Source organism: Dermacentor albipictus, chromosome 7 (genome assembly GCF_038994185.2).
Source record: "Dermacentor albipictus isolate Rhodes 1998 colony chromosome 7, USDA_Dalb.pri_finalv2, whole genome shotgun sequence".
Taxonomy (NCBI): Eukaryota; Metazoa; Arthropoda; class Arachnida; order Ixodida; family Ixodidae; genus Dermacentor; species Dermacentor albipictus.
The window spans coordinates 95,515,306-95,536,517 of record NC_091827.1 but is presented as its reverse complement, the minus strand read 5'-3'; the positions used below and the strand labels follow the sequence as shown (position 1 = coordinate 95,536,517).

The 21,212-nt window shown below is 47.7% G+C and overlaps 1 protein-coding gene across 1 annotated transcript in view; it reads right to left on the bottom strand.

Moving 5' to 3' along the window:
* Positions 1-21,212, bottom strand: part of LOC135896988 (salivary peroxidase/catechol oxidase-like) — a 122,073-nt gene that overhangs the window by 26,956 nt on the left and 73,905 nt on the right. Inside the window, exons 8-10 of the mRNA XM_065425550.2 lie at positions 18,144-18,245; positions 17,924-18,034; positions 5,179-5,314 (exon numbers count right to left, since the gene is read on the bottom strand). Of these exons, the coding sequence (XP_065281622.2) occupies positions 5,179-5,314; positions 17,924-18,034; positions 18,144-18,245 (349 nt within the window). The remainder of the gene's footprint in view (positions 1-5,178; positions 5,315-17,923; positions 18,035-18,143; positions 18,246-21,212) is intronic.

Sequence of the window (21,212 nt, the reverse complement as noted above, 5' to 3'; positions counted from 1 at the left end):
TTGTTCAGGTCGTGACCAGCGCTTGCCGACGACTTTGGGGTCGGTCGACCCATGCTCGTCCTGCCACCGCTTGCGTTGCTGCCCTGTCTCTTTAGCTAGCCGTTTGGCCTCTCTATTGCCACATGAACTGCGTACATCTATAGCGCACACAGAACCCGTAGCAAGTGCCAGAGGAAGTCAATCCTTCCTCCTTCCCGACGCGCCGCCTCCTTTGTCCTCCAAATCTCCTCCGCGCGCTCCTATGTACCTACAGAGGCATGCATTTCTCATCACCATCTGCAGACGCCCTCCTCCTAGAGCGCATGGTTCCCTCTTCCAGTTCGGCAGTTTCCGACCTAATATCACCGATTTCACAGACGGGGCATGTATTCTTGTGCGTAAAAAGTAACATAAAAATACCTCTAGAATACTACGAAAGGTGTATTCCTGGTATGATGGCCATGTAGTATTTTCGACGCCTGCGAAGATGATAAGCACGTTTTAAAAAAAATAAACATATCGAACAGTGGTGAGACTTCCTAGCAGCCGAAGGTGGTGTCGAACATAGAAAAAAAGTCAGTGCTATAGCACACTGTGAAGAAGGATGGCCAGCAAAACTGTGAATGTGGGGCCCTTAATGGCGTACTGCACGTCTGCTGCGGGTGGGCCCCATATTACACTATCTACACGATCGGCCCCCGTATGGGAAGTGCCTAAAGCCCGCGTAACCGCCACCCTGGGTTGGCTCGGCCCTGCACTATCTTCGTTATCGGCCCAGGTATGAAAAATGATTGGTATATGACCACGAAGACGAGATCTGGCAGAACCTAGTCATAAATTGCTTTCTTGTAAGGATTGGGTCACTGCAAGGTAGGGGTGGTATGCAGGGTCCCTCTGTCTTGTGGACCACTGTACATTATACAGACGGGCAGGTGCCGGTATAACAGACTCCGAGAGCACAAAAACTTCTGTAGTAGAGTGGCAATAGAAGGGAAGGGTTAAGGGATAAGAAAAGAGCAGAGTGGGTGAGGGAACAAACGCGAGTTAATGAGATCTTAGTTGAAATCAAGAAAAAGAAATGGGCATGGGCAGGACATGTAATGAGGAGGGAGGATAACCGATGGTCATTAAGGGTTACGGACTGGATCCCAAGGGAAGGGAAGCGTAGCAGGGGGCGGAAGAAAGTTAGGTGGGCAGATGAGATTAAGAAGTTTGCAGGGACAGCATGGCCACAATTAGTACATGACCGGGGTTGTTGGAGAAGTATGGGAGAGGCCTTTGCCCTGCAGTGGGCGTAACCAGGCTGATGATGATGAGAAGGAAATATTCTTCCGTCTACTCTATGTACAAATGTACTTCGTATTTCGTGGACACAACCGCTTTAGCAAGTACGAGAAACAGGCTTAGAATGATGGTTATAGAAGCGTTTAATATGCTGTCGGGAAAGTACGGTACATGCGCAAGTGCACCGTCGCTCGGACTCACCGACATGCAATTGTCAATGCTAGGCAAGCAAGAAGAAATCAGGAACGTGTGAGCAACTTAGAATTTGGGCTTATCAGTTCCATAGGAAAGGTACGAACAGATGGGCCGTATGTGTGAAGCTCATTCTGCGCATTGCTCTTTCAGCATGGCGTTGTTGCCCGGAATGTACACCCCCTATTTGTTTTAACAATCATTTGATAGACGCGCTTCTTATGTGCTGTTCTCGTCTCTGTGGTTGAACTTTGCACCGCTGCTTTTTATACACAACTACGAAAAAACGTCATATGAATTATAACAAAGAACGGGTTACAGTTTAATATCTTTTGCATAATAATTGTTATTTCTTCGCTACAGTTGTTGCAATTTTCACTTGGTTGTACTTCTAGTTTTATATTCGACAGGTTGCATTTCATTTTAGTAAATTGAGGTGTGTTTCAACATTTTCTGGATAAGCCTTTATGTCGCATAATGGCGCCAAGGTGAGAGAGAGAGAGAGAGAGAGAGAGAGAGAGAGAGAGAGAGAGAGAGAGAGAGAGAGAGAAACTTTATTTTGGTTCCTTCAAGGATTTAGCGTCTCGAGGTCTCGGTCGTCTTGGGCGCCGGCGACTTGGAGCCACTTCCAGCAAGGGTGGGCCCCTATTCCAGGGCTCCACTGAGCCTTGCTACCTCGCTAGCGTGCTGCACTAAGGCCCTTTGGGCCGTGAGCTCGCAGCTGGTAAGCCGACTCTCCCATTGCTCCGCACTCGGGTTATTGTGTTGGTGGAATGATTTATTGTGTTTACATTCCCATGTGACATGGTATAGTGTGGGTGTGGCCCCGCACCATGGGCAGGTGTCTCTATATTGTGTTGGGTACATTTTGTTTAGGATGTATAAATTTGGGAAGGAGTTTGTCTGCAATCTGCGCCAACTCGTTGCTTTCTCCTGCGTTAGAGCTTTGTGTGGTGGGGGATATTTGGCTCTCGTCCCTCTGTATAAGCTTAAGATTTCTGTGTATCCTCCCTCACAAGCGTGTGGGTGATACTCCGGGGCGCGCGACTGCTCTGCTCGGAACGTGGTCTCTCGAGCTAGGCTGTCTGCCCTTTCGTTACCCTCTATGCCTGCGTGGGCCGGTATCCAAATTAACTTGTGCGTAACGTTCCTCTCGGCGAAGTTGGCTCCGCCAAGAATTCGGAGGGCGGCTTTGCTAATCCTGCCCCGGGTGTAATTTCTGCACGCTTCCTTCGAGTCTGTTAGGATGTTAAGAGGCCTGCCTGTCCTATATCCTTCTACTGCCGCCAGCGCCACGGCAATTTCTTCGGCCTCCGCTGTGTCGGCTGCCTTTGCCGTCGCACATGTGATCAGATTCCCGTCGCCGTCCACCACCACCGCCGTGGCCATGCGCTTCCCTTCTCGCGGGTACGTGGCAGCATCCGTGTACACCGTGTTCTCTAGTAGCGCGAGTGTCTTTTCCACGTATTCGGCTCGCGCCTGCCTTCTGCTCTCGTGGAGGTTGGGGTCCATGTTCTTAGGTACTGGCCTAACGCTTATTGTTTTTCTTAAGCAGTCGGGCACGTCTGCGTATCTATCTACGTGTCCACTGTGTCCCGTCCCAGCCTAGTCAGGAGCGCTCTCCCTGCAGGGGTGCTTTTGAGTCTGCGTTTTTGCGTTTCAAGCAAGGCTTCCGCCAATTCGCTGAAAGTGTTGCTGATGCCCAGTTGGAGCAGTTTTTCGTTTGAAGTGTTTTTCGGCAGATGGAGAGCCGTCTTGTATGCTTTCCTGATTATCGTGTCCGCCTGTTCCCTCTCTCCTTTGGTCATCGCGTGGTACGGTAGCGAGTAGATGACTCGGCTGACGACCAGGCTGCCGACGAGTTTGAGTGTGTCTTCCTCTTTCATGCCGTATCTTTTTTGGGAGACCCTGTTGATCATCCGGCCCACCTGCTCCGTCCCTTTGCTCAGCAGGCTGATGGTGTGGCTGCATTTTCTGCTGCCCTGTAGCCACATGCCCAGGATTTTGATCATATTCTTTTCCGGGATGTTTTCACCATCAAGCGTTACTTCCAGCGTTGCTTGGGTGGGGTGTCTACCTACTCTCAGTAATTCGGATTTTTCTGTGGAGCATACCAGTCCCCTCTCTCTGGTGTACTTTTCGACACAGCGCGCAGCCTCTTGTAGCTTCTCTTGTTTTTCTCCCAGTGAACCTTGCGTGACCCAAACCGTGACGTCGTCCGCGTACATCGCGTGTTGGATGCCCTGAATCTCGCCGAGTCGTTTTGCCAGGCCGATCATCGCCACATTAAATAACACGGGCGATATCACGGAGCCTTGGGGTGTGCCTTTACACGGTGTGGAGAAGGTGTCGCTCCTCAACTCCCCCAGTCCTACCGTTGCCGTTCTGTCGGTTAGGAAGTCCTTGACGTAGTCGTGTACTTTCCTTCCGCAGTTGGTGTTGTTGAGGCCCTCCATTATGGCCGCGTGGCTGACGTTGTCGAAGGCGCCTTTGATGTCGAGCGCCATCACAACGTTTTCACCCGCCTTAGACATTGTGTCGAGTACCTCCTCTTTGAGTTGCAGGAGGACGTCCTGCGTCGATAGGTTGGCCCTGAAGCCATACATGCTGTCAGGGTACCACCTCCCGTTCTCCGGGTGCTGCTGGATCCTTCTGGTGACTATTCTCTCATACAGTGAAATATTTCACACAGAAGGCATGACTTTATATTCTTCGATAAGGCGACCCAAACTGATATATTATATAAAAAGGCATTACGTTATTTGTCTTTATGAGTGAAAATGACGATATGAGTATGAGGCACTTCGTAGCTTGGATATTTATTTTTCTTCGGTAGATACAACTCGGCAATTTGTGGTGCTCTAGCATCTCTGCATTGGTGCATAAATCACATTGAAACGGACGATGAGATAGGCGCACAGTTATCTGAGACTGAGAAGGTTTTCTCTCATGTGCGCAGATTTGCAGACAGTACCCATAATGGTAGCTCGCTGGATTGGAGCATATGGTGCAGCTGAGAACAGTGTCACTGGTTTCATATACGGCCACGGTGTTTGAATTCCGATGAGCCGGAATGAAAGAGCACTACTGTTGTCCTGGCTGAAAAATTGTACGTGGTGAAAGTTGATTGCGAGTCGGCCTCTACGGCGTGCCTCATTACCTAAATATGTTGCGATTGGACGTGAAACTTATCACTCACTTAATCACTCACTCAGTCAATCACCTAATCAATCAATCACAATCAATCAATTGATCCAATGATATTGACTGTGAATAAATAAATGACAACTATGATTCAAAGAACAAAGGCAGGTGAGTTTTGACGATGGTAGCACCTTTACATTGTTCGACGTACCCATTTCGGGGTTCAACTTATGGACAATGTACAGTATGGCGTTACGTTCGTTGGTTTCCCATAATTGGCGCACTTCAATATAAGGCACATTTTCCTATCCTCTAATATGTTACAAGATAGCTTCATAATAAATAATAACAAGGTTCATAGTAAGTCTCTACTTTACCGCTTGCCGGGTGAATGCATGCCTGTGAATACTATAAATAAAAGCTATAAAAAGCATTTCATAACAGGCCACATCAAGGCGGTGAATTTACCACAGTTTAGTTTTGACAGTGGTTTATTGCCACAATGAAGCAAAAGTGGGACAAGTAATCAAATGCGGCACTGGACAATTGGGGAAGAAATGAGAATTTCATTGCATTTACCTTGCGGTTTGGAAGACCTTCTCATCGTCCCAGTGAGGATTAATTGAAGAAAGGTTCCTCGCGATTCTGTTGTGCTGCCTTAGCCACAGTGTTTGCATCGAGAGTAAGGCGATGTGCTGCGTTGCTCGTAGGTCACCTATAAAGAACCGTCACGGCCAGTTCAATGAGCACTTAAAGGTCGTATAGAAGAAGGACGCGCAAGTGAATTGTGCTTTGCCGCAGAAAGCGCAAAAATGTGCAGGAGGAAGCAAAATGAATATGCACTTCATCAAGCAATGCTCATTTCACGAGTGGGCCTCGGCACAGCCTGTGTTCTCAAACTGTTTGCAGACAACGCTACAGTCATTGTTTGAACCCAGATTTCAAACGGTCAGCTTGTCGGGGTGTCACCGGCTCTACGCCGGATGACCGAAGCCAAGCATCGCTGGGTTTTCTCTGGGGTTTCAGGGGAGACAACGTGGAAAAGCTACGACCGTTTTACTGCGGGCTCCTGGAAGGGGACAGAGGTATACAAATATGCTCTAGTTTGCTGGGCAAGCAAGTGCGAAACGCGTCAGAAGCCCTCCTTGTACGACATGTTGGTATTGTTATTGACTGATTACAAGGAACCGCTCCAAAAGCCGTTTAGTCACTTTATTCTGTTTTGTTGTTTCTGCAGTCAGTTGTTTCGGGGCTTTGCAGTTTCTTAACATGCCTCCATACTTCAGGTTCATTTCCTTAAGTAAAACGAAAGTCTAAGAACGTTGTTGGTTCTGCTTAGAAATGCACTGTGTTAAATTATTGTCGAAAAGAAAAGAATTGTCCAACTTTGTAAAGTAAGACAATTTTGTTGTCGTAAGTGTGCCGAAGCAGGTAAAATATTGTCACAGACAAAGCCACAATAGACTCCCGTTGACGCTATAGATCTTTTATAAAGCTGTCCTGGCACCTTCGTCGTTGTCTTCCCCTGGGAGCCACACAACATGCCTAGCATGTGGCTCCGAGTTGCACCGAATGGCTGTCAGTTCTGTCAACGTCGTGGTATTACCCCCCTCCCTAGAAGTATCGTCTCGATGCGGAAAATTGATGCGCCGGAGTGCCACCGTGATACTGTTAAGGAAGACGTAGCTGGTGAGAGAAGTGCAGAGCTTTGTGGTCAGCGGCAGTGGCATAGTTTCAACCTGGAGACGTGAACGATATCGGACAGACGTGGGCGTCGGTGACGGCGAGTGGTGCTTGTCACTTCAGGAATCACTTCGTATATGACGTCGCCGAGTCGTTAAACGACCCTATAAGGCCCAGAGTAGCGGCGCAAAAGTTTTTTCGACCAACCACGCTGGCGGATCGGTGTCCACACCCCATACTTTGTTACCGGGTTGATAAGTGATGTCGCAGTGACGAAGATTGTATCGGTCGCCGTCGTTGTGTTGTTGGTATCGGATAAGCAATCGTGTGAGCTGACGCGGCTCTTTGGCGCATGGAGCAAATTCGGCAGCATTAGTAACTACATTAGGACAGTGGGTGGGTAAAAGCATTGCGTCCAACGTTGAGAACGCTTCCCGGCCATGCACCAAGCGAAAAGGGGTGAAGCCGGTAGTTTCTTCAACGGCAGTATTATGTGCAAACGTAACATATGGGAGAACGTCGTCCTAGTTCTTGTGGTCGACGTTAACATACATGGTAATCACATCAGCGATCGTTTTGTTTAGCCTTTCTGTGAGCCCGTTCGTCTGAGCATGGTAAGAGGGGGCTTTGCGGCGACCTGTACCACTCAGAAGCGTGATATCTTCTTTGAGCTGCGCTGTAAATGCTATGCCCCGGTCGGTTATAACGACTGTCGGAGCAGTGCGGCGGAGTACGATAGCGTGTGCAAAGAAAGTCGCAATATCATTAGCAGTGCCTCGTGGGAGAGCTGGGGTTTTAATGTAACATGCGATGTCTGTGGCAACAGCAATCGAACGGTTACCAGCCCTCGACGTGGGGAATGGTCCAAGCAAATATATGCTAACCTGCTGAAAATGAATCCACGGAGGATCTACGGAATTGAGAAGTCCAGCGGGACGCACGGGTGGTGTCTTGCGTCTATCTCTGGCAGTCGCAGCATGTCTTCACGTATTGCTTTACGTCATGGTGAAGGTAAGGCCAGAAGTACTTTTGGCGTATGCGTGAAAACGTCCGTGCGGATCTCAAGTGGTCCGAAGATGGCTCCTCCTGAGAGGCCCGCAGGATGTCGTCACGTAGTGAAGGCGGCACTACAAGGAGGCAGGTGGATGCGGTCGAGTGAAAACCATATTTGTAGAGGACGCCATCGCGGCTAAAAACGATGATAAATCGCGGATGAACCTACGAGGCGGCCCTGGTAAATGGTTCTCAAAGTACTCGATAAGAGGCCGGAGTTCTGAATCGTCACGCTGTTGCTTGCTGATGCCTGTTACTGGGATAATAGAAAGAAATGCGTCCTCTTCATCAACGTCGAATGCGGCGGTTGAAGTGGAGCACGTGACAGGCAGTCAGCGTCGGTGCTTTTACACCCGGACTTGAACACTATCATCATGTCGTATTCTTGCAAGCGCAAGCCTCCAGCGTGCAAGACTGCCAGATGGATCCTTCAGATTGGCGAGCCAGCGGAATGAATGGTGTTCTGTCACAACTCGAAACGAAATGTGGACGAAACTTAGCAATCGCCCACACAACGGCCAAGCATTCCTTCTCCGTAGTGAAATAGTTCCTTTCAGCTGGAGACAAAGTGCGGCTTGCGTACGCAATGACGCGCTCGGCTCCATCTTGCCACTGTACGAGGACGGCGCCAAGGCCAACGTTGCTGGCATCCGTGTGCAACTCGGTGTCACTGTCTTCGTCAAAGTGTCTTAGAACAGGAGGTGTGTGCAGACGTTTCTGGAGTTCACAGAAGGCATCTTGTTGGTCCTGCTCCCACACAAACGGACCATTATCCTTGGTCAACCGTTGCAAGGGTTCGTCTATCCGTGAAAAGTTAGCCACGAAGCGTCGATAATATGCGCAAAGCCCTAGAAAACGGCGGAGTTCGTGTTTCTTAGATGGTGTTAGAAACGAAGCAACAGCAATGGTTTGTTGGGGTCTGGTCGAATACCTTCGTAGCTGACGACATGGCCTAAAGGCTTGAGTTCGTCATACACGAAATAGTATTTTTCGGGCTTTAAAGACAGGCCAGCAGTACAAATTGCGTCAAGAACTGTTTGTAAGCGCTTGAGGTGCTGCTCAAACGTTTCTGAAAAGAGAACGATATCATCTAAATAGACGAGGCATGACTGCCACTTGAGACCTGATAGACCCGTGTCCATCATGCTCTGAGAAGTAGCAAGCGCAGAGCACAATCCGAAAGGAAGGACCTTTAATTCATAGAGTTCGTCAGGCGTAATAAATGCGGTTTTCTCAAAGCCCCAGTCATCCATCTCTATTTGCCTGTAGCCGCTGCGAAGGTCCATCGATGAGAAATATCGAGCATGTCGAAAACGGTCCAAAGAGTTGTCGATCCGGGGAAGGGGATAAACGTCCTTCTGCGGAACGTTGTTAAGCTTGTGGTAGTCAACCCAAAAACGCAGTGTACCGATTTTCTTTTTCACCAGAACCACAGGTGACGCCCATGGACTGGTGGAGGGCTGTACGATCGCGTCGGTAAGCATTTGTTGGACTTCATTTCAGTTGGCGTCTTGCTCTTTACGAGAAACATGGTGGGCGCGCTGGCGCACGGGTCTTTCACTGGGATTTTTAATAATTCTGTGTTTCGCAAGAGGCATTTGGTTAGCCTTCAATGTTGAAGCGGAACAGTCCGCAAAAGATTGTAAATGGCTTAGAATGCTAACTTGTTGTTCACCTGATAATTTAGAATTCACATCAATTGTGCTGTTGACTGGTACGTCACAGTTAGAATCTCCATCATTGTGCCCTACAGTTAAACAAGCAGGAGAGTCACTGACTGGCTCGGAATAGGCAATGGCAGTTCATGGGGCGAAGTGCTGATATTCACGACTGAAATTGGTCACTAAAATCAGAGCATCCGTCACGACAGCTGCAACATGCCGCAGGCAACGCAAACCTGTCGAGCCAACTGGACTGACAGATTGCCTTCAGCGATTCCGAGATTGGGAGGAGGATCATCGTCTGTTTTTACGGTAATCAACGCAATACTCCAGGGTGGTAAAGTAGCGCAGTCACCTGAAACGCGTAACACCGTGGACTGTGGGTGATAGTCGTAGGAATGAGTTGCGTGTTCGCTGGGAAACGTGACAAGCCATTCGCGAAGGTTTTTGATTGCGCCATACTCCCGCAGAAAGTCCATGCTGAAGTGTCACCTGCCTAATGCCCTCTGCCAGTGTAATAAATTAACCAACAAATGTGGCCTCACGAATTTGTACCCTCGCAGTGCATTTGCCGATCGGCGCGAGAACATGACTGCCGGCTGTACGGAGCTTAGGTACTGGCCACGGTATCGTCACCTTGCGAAGTGCAGTAACCTGTTGTCTACTCATGACAGACTAATCGGCACCAGTATCGACAAGAGCGGTTACAAGGTGGTTATCTACAGAAACGAGTATGTCGGCTGAAACAGGTTCACGGTTTTCGAAAGAAGGTGCCGAAAATAAACAGTCATGGTTATCGTCATTTGAGGTCATCGTCGGGGTGTCGCAGTGGAGGACCTTTCGAAGTGCGTTGGACAGCGGCCCCACCCCCGGAGGTCGCAGTTCATAGTTTCCCCGACTTGGGCTCGTGGGATGGTTGCCCACGGACGCGCAGAACGTGGTGTACTGGCTAGGTGACGCAAATCGTCGAGGAGGTGGCGATTGTGGCTGGTGCCTCTTCAGACACGGGTATCGGGTCGTTGGCAGGGACTGTTCAACCGGTGGGAACTGCGCCTACAGCGACAAAGATTGACTGGCCAGATATTGCTGGATTTCTCTCGGACGCTCTCCGTCACGAGGGCGACGATCGCCGGGGTGATAGCACTTGAGTCCTATTGTTCGGTAGTTGCAGGCATGGTACAAGTGGCCCGCTACGTCACAGTGGAAGCAAAGTGGCTTTTGCGTATTGATTCGGGGCTACGTGGAGCCATACATATTTGTATGTGAAGCTTGGCCCTGGAATTGGCATAGCGGTTCTTCAGAGGAAGGCAGGTTAGGGTGGTTCACAGGTTGCACAGGTAGCATCACTGCTTACGCTTAAGTCAGTACGGGGGCGGCTTCAGGTCTGCTTTGCACGAATGGCTGTGTCGCCCGGCGAAATTCTTCGTGTACGATATATGTGAAGGATGTTACGTTCGGTTGAAATCGCACTCCTTGTGATCGATCGAGCTCCTCACGCACAGTACTACGCACAAGCTCTCGAAGCGCATCGGTTTCACAGGGCAACGAGAGAGAAGATGCTGATCCCAGGCTGATTTGGCGATCGTATACCGAAGAGCGGTGCTGAAGGGCTCGCTCCATTGTTGTCGCGTCACTGACAAACTCAGCTACTGTAGCTGCGTGGCGTGTGGAGAAACAGCGACGCAGGAGGCTGTCCCGTACCGTGTGTCTCCTGTATCTAGCTTGCGGTTGTGGTGGACATCCTCGACAGATCTTCCAGGCTGTATTCTGGAGGCAATCTTTGAAGCCGTTAGCATTTGCGTAGGTTGTCCGCTTCCAGTTCCTGTGGGTCAGAGAACATAGACGCGTACCCAGCGCCTCCTCCAGTTTGTCACAGACAAAGCCACAAAGGACTTCGGTTGACGCTATAGATCTTTATGAAGCTGTTCTGGCACCTTCATCGTTGTCTTCCCCTGGGAGCCACACAACATGCCTAGCATGTGACGCCGAATTGCACCGAATGGGTGTCAGTTCTATCAAGGTCATGGCAATATGGTTAGCGCGCAAAACAAGAATATTATGTAGCCGTTGTGGTTTCCTCAATTTGTAGGATTTGATCATTGTTTCTTACAAGCTGCAGATTAAAAAGAAATAGTAGGAACAGGTTTCAGTTGATAATACATTCTATTACGTGCGAAAGGGGACCCAAGTCGCAGTTCCATTATTTAGTTTCAATTCGTTGATTTCCAAAGTATGCAGAGCTCCAGCGGTCAGAGTGAGCTATTTAGAAGCTTACGTGGTTTTTTTTACGAAGTGTCTAAATACTTTATTAAAGAGGACGTAGATTATAGGAAAAAGGTTGATTGCCTTTATGTGTTTAGGCTCATTCTCCATTCCTTAACTTTCTATTCAAATGTTTGCGATCATTGTTCACTCTACTTTACATTTGTGTTTGAAGCCCTCAGTGAAGCGAGTAAAGTTTGCTGACATTCCTACGCTCGCGTATAACCATATTCATGTCATAACATCTTGAGTACTACAAGTTCTGTATAATTGATTATGACAACCGTTGGTCTTGACTTAAATGTACCCTAAACAGCCTGTGACATTTGTTTAACACATTTTTAAAAAGTTAGTTATCTTAGCCTACGCTAAAGAGATCGAAGGCAAAAGCCTGCGCCCTCACGAGATTTATTACATTATTTTACATTTTTATTCTTATCCATTGTTAGTTCCCATTGCTTTCTCACGCCAGAGTCGTGGGTTCACGTGGCTAACTCTATATTCATTTAATGTGCCGAAATGAACTTCCCCCTTTTTAAAACGAGCGGACGTGAGTTTGACTTCCACCAAAGGTTGGGGGTTCGGGTGCCTGAATTAACTCCATCCTATTCAAGAGTATATGATTAACTTCACCTAAAATACCAACAAAGGTAGTGGGTTGTACTTTCGACCGTCACAATGTCAATTGGAATGCAACTTGGCGATATCGCTGGTTCGCCCATATCTCCAATATTGTGTAACTCCCAGCAAAAGTTGTGGGTACGGGTGCCTTAATTAACTATATCCGAATCAACGGTGTAGTAATTAACCTAGACTTAATTAACAACAAATGTCGTGGTTTCTACTGTCGACCTTCACGGTGTCAATGGGGATGCAACTTGGCTATATGGCGGCCACTTCTCGTTCGTTTCCCTCCCACGAAAGGTTCTGGGTTCGGGTGCCTTAATTAGCTCTATACTGATCAAGGGTATGTTAATTATCTTCGCATTAATTAACAACGAAGGTAGTGGGCTCTACTCTAGACCAGCCCGATGTCCTTGGTAATCCAGCTTGCATATATGGCCGGTTTGCCGATATCTCCAAGTAAGTTCGACTCCCACCAGTGGTCATCGGTACGAGTGGCCTAAATAAGTCTACCTTAATTAACCTTTCCTTGTTTAACTGTCTCTTTAATACCACCACAGGTCGTTGGTTGGACTGCTACCAAAGTTAATGGATGTGATTATTTTAATTAACTCTACCTAAATTACTGGCGCGTATTTAGGCTCGCCTTATTTAACACCAAAGATCCTGGATTACTCCGACGAAAGGTTAAGGGATGGGCCCCCAATTTTGATGGCATTGAATGTTGTTGCCGTAACGACGGATGGTGATATTTTCGTAGCATGTGTCGTCTAAGACTTTTTGCCATGGTAAACTTGCCCATCGCGCACAGTATGCCGGGAGGATCATCTTTGGCGAAGGTGGCAGAGCTGCGTGTTGCAGGGACGCCACCAATTCAAAAACAATTCCCTTCTCCTCTCCTGACCTTTCAGGCGTATGTTTGTGCATTCCATTGTCAATAGAGCGTCCCATATATAGTCAACAGGGTTAACGATGTCGATTGCTTAACCCATGAGAAGCTACAGCATCCCCTTTTTCTGCTTGCGGGCCTCGATGCAGTTGCTGCCAGTCGCATGGCTGCGCTCCCTAGTGGTGCTCCCTATGTCGTGCCCTAGTAGATTCACCGTGCTTAATTGCTTGTGTTTCATGCACCCAGTTACAAAAATGCATAAAATGAAACATATACTACAAGTAATTCCCCTTACCAACTCCATGCTTCAGTTTTCATTTTTTTTGGCGGTGCCATGGGATCTAGAACCAGAAAACGGCAATAGCACGTGTCGGTGGAATATTGTTGTACGATATCATGTTGCAGGTCCGGCAAAGCTCTCGCGGCTCTCGTGACCTTCATTTGCTTGCGCTTTCAATTTTCTATTTGTGCGGTGGGTGGTCGGCCTTCTAAGCGGGTTGTTGTCGAACATCCTTCACAATATATTGTCCATTGCGGCACTGCGCTGTAGGAGGGCGGATCACGGCAGGGGCAGCAGGTCGCCGAAATTCGCGCCGTCGTGATAACGCGGTGTGGACGGTGGTTTTGAAACAAGGAAAAAGGAACACGAAGGTGACGTACGTAATGACGCTAATTAGACATGCCATTTAGAGGACTACAGAGGAGTACACGGCGTGCAGAAGAGACCGCTCAAGGGGAGAGACGTGAAGGATGGGGAAACAACAGTGGCCACAAGCTCGAGTATCAAACGGCTGTAACGTAACAATACTTGTTGCTGGGATAGTTGGTTCATCTTATTCCTCGACGTTAAGTCCCAGCGAAAGGGTGAAAGAAGCTTTAGGATAGGAAAAGGCGTCACTTGCAACTAGTTTATTGAAAGAAGACAGCATCATAGTTATAGGCGAAGGTGGTCATGTGCACACATATATTTACGCACAATACTCAAACACGTTTGCATCATCATCCAATCATACTGGGCAGAAACTGTCGTTCAGTGCTACGTAGTACCACAGATGTATCGCTGACACAGACGTCACGTTTTATGTTGATGAAAAAGGCCTCCGTTAATTTCGTGCCAAGGAATCTTTCCTTTTACCAAGAGTGCGTATATGGAAAAGGTCAGGCTCACAGGTGCCGGAATCGCAGTGAATAGGCAAATGTGCAATATTCTTGTCCTTGACAGACAGCTCGTGCTGCATTGCCCTGTATTAGCTGCAACGCTCTGTCTAGCCGATATACTACTTGCGGAAAAGGGTCAGCTTTTGCAGGTTTGAGGTGCGTCGGAACAGGCCAGCAAGCTTCCGTCGAGCCGAAGAACTCTAGTAAACCTAGTTCCCACGACAGAAAAGCTTGGCTTGGTTTTGCAATGACTATGCACACAGTGTTTGTTTAAAGTTAGGCAACAGCTATTCACACACCTCAGACACTCTGCCGAACGGTTCTCCGTGAAGTTGCGGTGAAACCTAGCTGTCGTAGTAGTGCTTGCTGCCAGCCGAAGGGTGTGGTTCGTCAAGCCTTCGTTGTGGGTGCCGTTTCTTGTATCCCTGGCTTCGTCTCCTTCTCGTTATTGTTCGTCTTGCGAAACGACGGCGGCGGTTGCAGTAGCTTCTATCTTAATACGTTTCCGTCATTGGTAAGCTTCTCTACAACATGACAATCTGGCCTCCATTCAATCCGGGGTTTCAGCAGGCAACTTCGCCTTTGCTTGGGATTTCGCAGGCTGCCGTCCAGCTATATCTAGGCGATGCTTGTGTTCAGCCTGTCGCTTGCGCTGCAGCATCCGCGCAAATGGCCAAGCCAGCGCACCATCCACAGCGAGACTAAAGGGATAAATGCAGTCTGACGTAGCATGAGCGCGAGCAGGCCCTACGTCACGTTCGCGAAAACAGCGTCATAATTTGACCGATGGTTCGACGCTTTAGCGTGCTCTGACGCACCTGGTGTCGAGCGACGCTCGTTCGGGTGCCGATAGCGTCGAGCTATAAACGGTCTTGGAAGTGAGCAAGTGCCGGTGAAGCACCCATTAAAGGCGTGTTGTGGTACGGCGTTATCGGCGCGCGGTCGAGCGTGGCTCGACGGCGGGCGCGTCGGAACGGCACCAGTGTATTGAACAATGGGTCGAACTATAGATGCTCTTCTCTGCAAAGTGATGTAACGCGTGCGCGCGCTCACGCTACGTCAGGCTATGTTTAACCATTTTATCCTGGCTTAGGTGCGTGGCCCAGCAGCGACGAGGCTCGCTCCAAGTGAGCACAGCTGCGACGCTTTTTCGCAGGGAATGAGATGGCGTGGCATCCACACTTGCGACCTGCCACATTTGCGCTCCGGCGGCTCAAGGTCATTGCGACGCGATGAATGACCTTGCGAGACATAGCGTAGTAGAGCTTTCACTCTAACAATGAGTATTTTGTACCTCCTGGTCACTTTCTTTCAATCGTGGGTCACTTTATGCCGGTACCGAACAACGTGTGGCCTTTTTTTGTAATAGCGGCTGGCCTTTCCGCTTAGCATTCGCTTTTTGAAGGAGGTTTCGCAGCTGCACTCATGAGAGAATAATGGTATCCTGCTGCTCCCAGACGTGACGCCCAATAGTTAAAGCTTTTCTGCATTTTTTGAAAATAAAACCTCACCAACGCCACCTCAAGATATACGAAGGCTATTGCCCTTTAACGAGTTTGCTAGGTGTCCAGTTAAGCGGTGAAACCTTTTTGTATGAGTGCAGGCAGTACGCCCAACACATGTGTCGTTCAGAAAAAGAAATTGACAAATCTAAAAATTGCAGCTTGTCATGTAAAGGAAGCGCATGCGTAAAGGTAGGCCTTTTGCCATGTTGTCCAAATAGCACTAAAATTTCTTGCAGCGTATTAGTGGTGGTTGCAGGAAAGTTATATTTTAATATCACCCAAAATAGTCAACATAGCTAAAGATTTTTGCGCTGTTGCATCGTTAAAGGGAAAATCAAGTCTCGGTCAATAGAAGATAAAGTAGTGTTACATAAAACTGGTGCAACGCAGGAAGCCTTACTCAGAATGTAAACAGGATAGTCATGAAAGGACAGTCCAACAAAGGCAACATTCTAGCAAAGTTATAAAGTTAACAACAGATGCGTCTGCATCACTTTCAAGAAAAAGAACCCCGCTTTACTTGATGCAGTCCCGAACTATCGGAAACAGTTCTGCATGCGGGACTGAGTAAAATAAATCTCCACCGTCTATTTAGCAGGCAGTCCATCCGAAGTCCATGTTTTGCAGATACTGTGTAACATCTGTTGAATTCTTGACAACAAATGGGTCATCTACATCCGGTGCAATAACATGCTTTACTAAAACACGGCTTACGTTTTGCTGCTGCATTTACGCTCACTAACGATGCACCTAAGTGACATACCTGGTTTACGGGTTTTTACATATAAGAACTCTGACAAGGAGTTCCGCCTAGACGCAATACCAGCTTAGAGATTTTCTCAACATGAAGCTTTTTACACAGAGCTGTCGCCCACCTTTTTTACCTTACCTATGTGACCCTTTGCTGGGATGAAATTCTTGACGATTCCTTGCGCAGCTTTTCACAATATACCCGGCAATTAACATAACGAAGTCACTTCCCTTGTCTGCTTGTAGGGCGCGAAGGTTACTTTGTTTGAAGTGATTACGTCTAGGGTTCATTCATGAGGGCATAGCTGCATGCGTCTAACGTTCTTCGAAATGCAGTCCACACCATCGAAAAGGCACCGTTTGTGTGATGTACGAAATTCCACTTCATTGCGACAGGGCGGATATCGATCAGACAGGCCGTTGCATCTAACATAGGGCAAGAGAACACGAGCTGTCTGTCAACAATAAGATTAATGCCCATTTGTCTATGCACTGCGATTCCTGCACGTGTAAGCATAATTTCCATATACGCATTCTTGGTAAAAGCAGATGCCCTGGCTCGTAAAATAATCGTGGCCATCAACACAAAAAGGTGACGTCTGTGTCAGCGATACATCTGAACATAGCGCTGAATGACATGACAGTTTCTGCACTGTACAATTTAAAATAATGCAAACTTGTTTGAGTATTGTGCACAAACATATGTGCGCACCTGACCACCTTCGCTTGACAATATGATGCTGTTGCAATAAACTAGTTGCAAGTGAAGCTCTTTCCTGTCCCAATGCTTCTTTTCGCTCTTGGTTGCCTCTTCGTGGAATACACGGTTGTAAGACTGGTCATACGACGTCATTTTGAGAAATTATTTTATCTACATGTTCGTTGTAGACAGGAACACAACTCCACCTATATTATACATATTTGACCTAGGGGTTGGACCGTTTAAAGAAGAAAAACTTTTTTTGTGGTAACACAGAGGTAGCGGCTAAGTTGATCCCATCCAGTTTTCGTGGCGGCTAGTGCAAAAGGAATGCTCTGACTCTCTTTCCTACTTCTTATCCTCGCTTTCCTAGTTCTGCTACTGAAGCTGAAGCGTTGCCAATCAAGCACTGTCATTTTTAGTATCCCTGAATAGCCTCTCCACCTGTGTTCCTGTAGCAGGTCCTTTCTCGTTTATCATCCTGTTGTTTTCTTGTCAGAAGTTAGTCACCGGGAAGACGTGAATAACCGTCGCACTGCCTACATACCAGGGGCCTTAATTATTGCCATTATGATTCTACCATCGTTATCGTCAATGTCTCCGCTGTTGTCGGTCGTCTTTGTGTGAACATTTGTTCACACTGCCCTAGAAGCAAGGATCGATGCTTTGGGTAGCACGTTACGCTTTAATCCTAGGGGCATTTTACGAATAAACACTACGGCTTTTACCCTACTGCTTGAGAAAATGACTACAAAACTTTATTACTTGAGAAATATATATTCAGAGAACTCGCAGCAGTGTGCACAGACATATCCTGGCGAGTTCGACGTTACGAGTGCCGACACGTCAGTTGCGTGGTTTGCTTAGATGATATTGGCGGACCAGTTGGTTGGTAATTGTTCTTGTAAATGTAGGGCATTTGTGGACGCGTTTACAAAAACTAAGAGAGACATGGACGAGAGGCAAAACTGAATTTTTGAAGAGTGCCTTCAAGCTAACGGAGCTCGAGAAACTTGACCCTCGTTCTTTAATGACTTACCAGCCCAGGCGCACTTCCTGTTCTCCGTCGGTATACTACAGTTGTCGGCATAAGGAAACAGACTGTCCGGTGGCAATTCCGCTCCGTCCACTTCTTGGCTTATGAGTAGACCTGCAGCGAATATGCGAATCAAGAAGCTCGGCCATTACAACATTTATTCTTACGCAGCCAAATGGAACACGTTTGTATGCTTCTGTTAAGCCCGAAGTCTTGCACTTACCTTGGTTAAAAGTTCGAACCGACGCTTGTATATCCCATTTAATACCGTAGACATGGGAGAGGTCTATATACGAAGTGCGCGAGTTCACTTGGTCTCGGTAACCTGCCAGGAGACAATTGAGAAGAAAAGTGGCTTAGCGGATCACATCGCGCTATTTTCGCTTAAAACACCACTTCGTCGCAAAATTGCTCTCCCGCTTAAGCATGGGCTGCCTACAGGAATAAGTAACTATGTGAAGGCCTTCTAAGCAAGACAAGCACCGTACTAAAAGAAAGAGAATCCGAGGGGACCTAAGCACTGTTTACGACTTGTGAATGCGAAATCATTAATGAACAATTTAACGATGCCGAGTGGTCATTCTAGCTATAAACTGCTCGCGGGCAAGCGGGCGCGTTGAGACACTTGCGCAGGTTTAGACCAATGAGTAAGGCACTCTGGTTTTGAGCGTCGGGTCGTAAGTTAGATCCTCTCTACAGCCGACTATACGCCTTTTTGTGAAGTATCGAGTAACAACTTTACAAATACCAAAGTACAACTTTCTCGAAATACTGATTTTGTTATTTGTAATACATTCACTGTCACAATAACTTTGTAATATCTTTACTGGGGTACATTACTCTCATTAACTGTGCGGTTTCACTTTGACCCAGAATTGGAATGCCAGGTGCCGAATGATGCCTGTGCGTGTTCTTGCTCCCATCGTAGAAACTGGGACACAGAAGAAGCTGTATTCTAAGACTTCAGGGTCGACAGCTTGCCTTGCAGGAGCAATTTGTAACGCATCATATGCAGACCATGCAGACGTGCTGGCCACTGACATTGTTTTCGCGCACGTAGTGGTCATGGTAGTGAATACTCTCTGCTGATGCGGCGTTCGTGCGGCGAAGCCCCGCGGCACTCAGATCGCGCAGACAGATCGTCGGCAGGCGTTCCAGCAAAGCACTACATGCACTGAAGTAACCCGCAAGAAACGGAACCTCGTAAAAACGCCTTGAAACGGCTACAAACGACTGTAGACGTCTTGATCTACGATAGGTCTGAAAATAGAATTTCCTCTATATATAACCTAAGCTCGTTGGATATACAAGTATATATACTATAGGTAGTATACCCACTGGTGTAACGAGAATTTATTTCGGTAAATGCATTCAGGAAGTCAAACTCAAGAAATTTTTAATTTGCCTGCATAAAAATGACCGTTTACTGCCTGAAAAAGCACGGTGACTACCGTCGTTCGCGAACAAAAGACGCCACGAAGAAAGCGACATCATGGGATGTAATGCAATAAGCTGGCCTCAATGTTGTCTAGTTTTACAGCAGAACTTTCACAATCAAGGAAACGTTATCATTCTGAAGCCAGGGCACGCACATGACGCCTGGAAACCGTTATTCCAAGCTCGTGCAAGAGGGGCTGACAGCGTCATTGAAACGCCGGTTTCAGAGTTATCGCAGGCATAGGTTTTCCCATGGTGTGACAGTGCTAGCTACCGCGGTGTGATCACTTCAGCGTTAGTATAGTCGACAGGACCGGCTCTAAACTTCTCCGGCTTCTCGTTCCGGGCAGGAAACACTGAGAAGCCGGCCACTGGCACTCCCATTGTCTTGGGCGTGGGTTCAGCTATGTACGTAAATTATGCTAGTTGTGGCCGTATTCAGCTGCTGTTTACATTTATTGGATAATGATTGGCATCATTCATCAGTGCTGACGCTGTTTGTCGTGTGTTTCGCATTGCTTAGTGATATCGGTGGTACTGTGCGTTTTTGCCCATGGCTAACTACCAGAATGGCGGGATCTGCCTTCGCCGGCTTTGTTGTTCTCTATTCGTCTTGGTAAGTACTGCGTTTGGATAACACTCTTTCGGGTAAGTGAAATACTTCACTCTCAGTTTCTCTTCAACAGTGTTTAAAAGTTTTAGAGGTTAACAGCGACATGTATTGATAGTGGGGCTCTTCTGTCCTGCCGTTTTTTGTCATCTTCGTTCTTTATACGAGGGTTTCGCTTGTTTATATTCTTTATAGAGAATGTAACATGAAAGAACAGTAGTGAGTGGGTTCCTTATTTTCTGTCATTTTGTTCTTGCATGACTTAAAGCTTTCCGTGCGCGTGCACACGGACATGGTTGTGAGACTGTACAGGTTGTAGCGTTCACGCTTCAGAGCAAAGCAAAAAGTTTGCGGTAACGCTTACTTGATTCATACAATGTCAAATGCAATCGCCTAGTGGTGTAAAATAATGATGGTGCTGATGCGCGTGATTTGTTCCAAATAAGTTGAAAAGTATTTTGTGTAGTAGGTGCTCCATTTGGGTGCGCAGTCACGACATTTTGTAATTTATCAGTAATTGTTTGTGGTTTACCTCATCTCTAATTGCGAATCTGGCTTTCAACCGACTTTATGGCCTCTCATTTTGTTATTGCCTTTGCATAGACGGTTCGACAACCTTCTTGTTTCTTAGTGCTAGCCGCATGGTGGTACTTCTTCATTATAATCATTTTAAGCCGATCTGCTGCACTCTCCGTGGTCCTGGAAGCACTTTGTGTGGGGGTAAAACCAGGAATCATGTCATGGTAAAATAGCTAGTTTGACTTTTATAAACACACATTTTTAGCTCCTGGATCCGTGATCCGTGATCCTTAGTAAGCTCTGTTACGTTTTGCCTACGACGCGCGGTATAGCCGGCGCGGATGCAATGGACGCCGGGGCTTCGTTTGAAGCGGCGGACATTTTGGACATTTCAATGCCACGTCTCTTCGTGTGTGCGTGTGTGTGTGTGTGCATGTTGGTGCCCACGCTTGTCAAAGCGCGGCAGCCGCGGAGAGGAGCTCCCCAACTGTGAAGCGAGGAGGTCTGACCGGCGCCGGCCCGGCGAATGCGTCACTTCTCATCTAAACGTGTCTGTGCGCCGCCGTCACGTGCGCCTCATCCCGAGCCATTTCTTCTTGCCCTCGACTCTGAGAGTATAAAAGCAGCTGCCCCCAGACGCCAAGAGAGGCTCCGATTTCTTCCGTCGAGTAACGTGGTCTCCCGTTTCTCCACTTCGGTCCACCTGACCGGCCGCTCTTTTGCGAT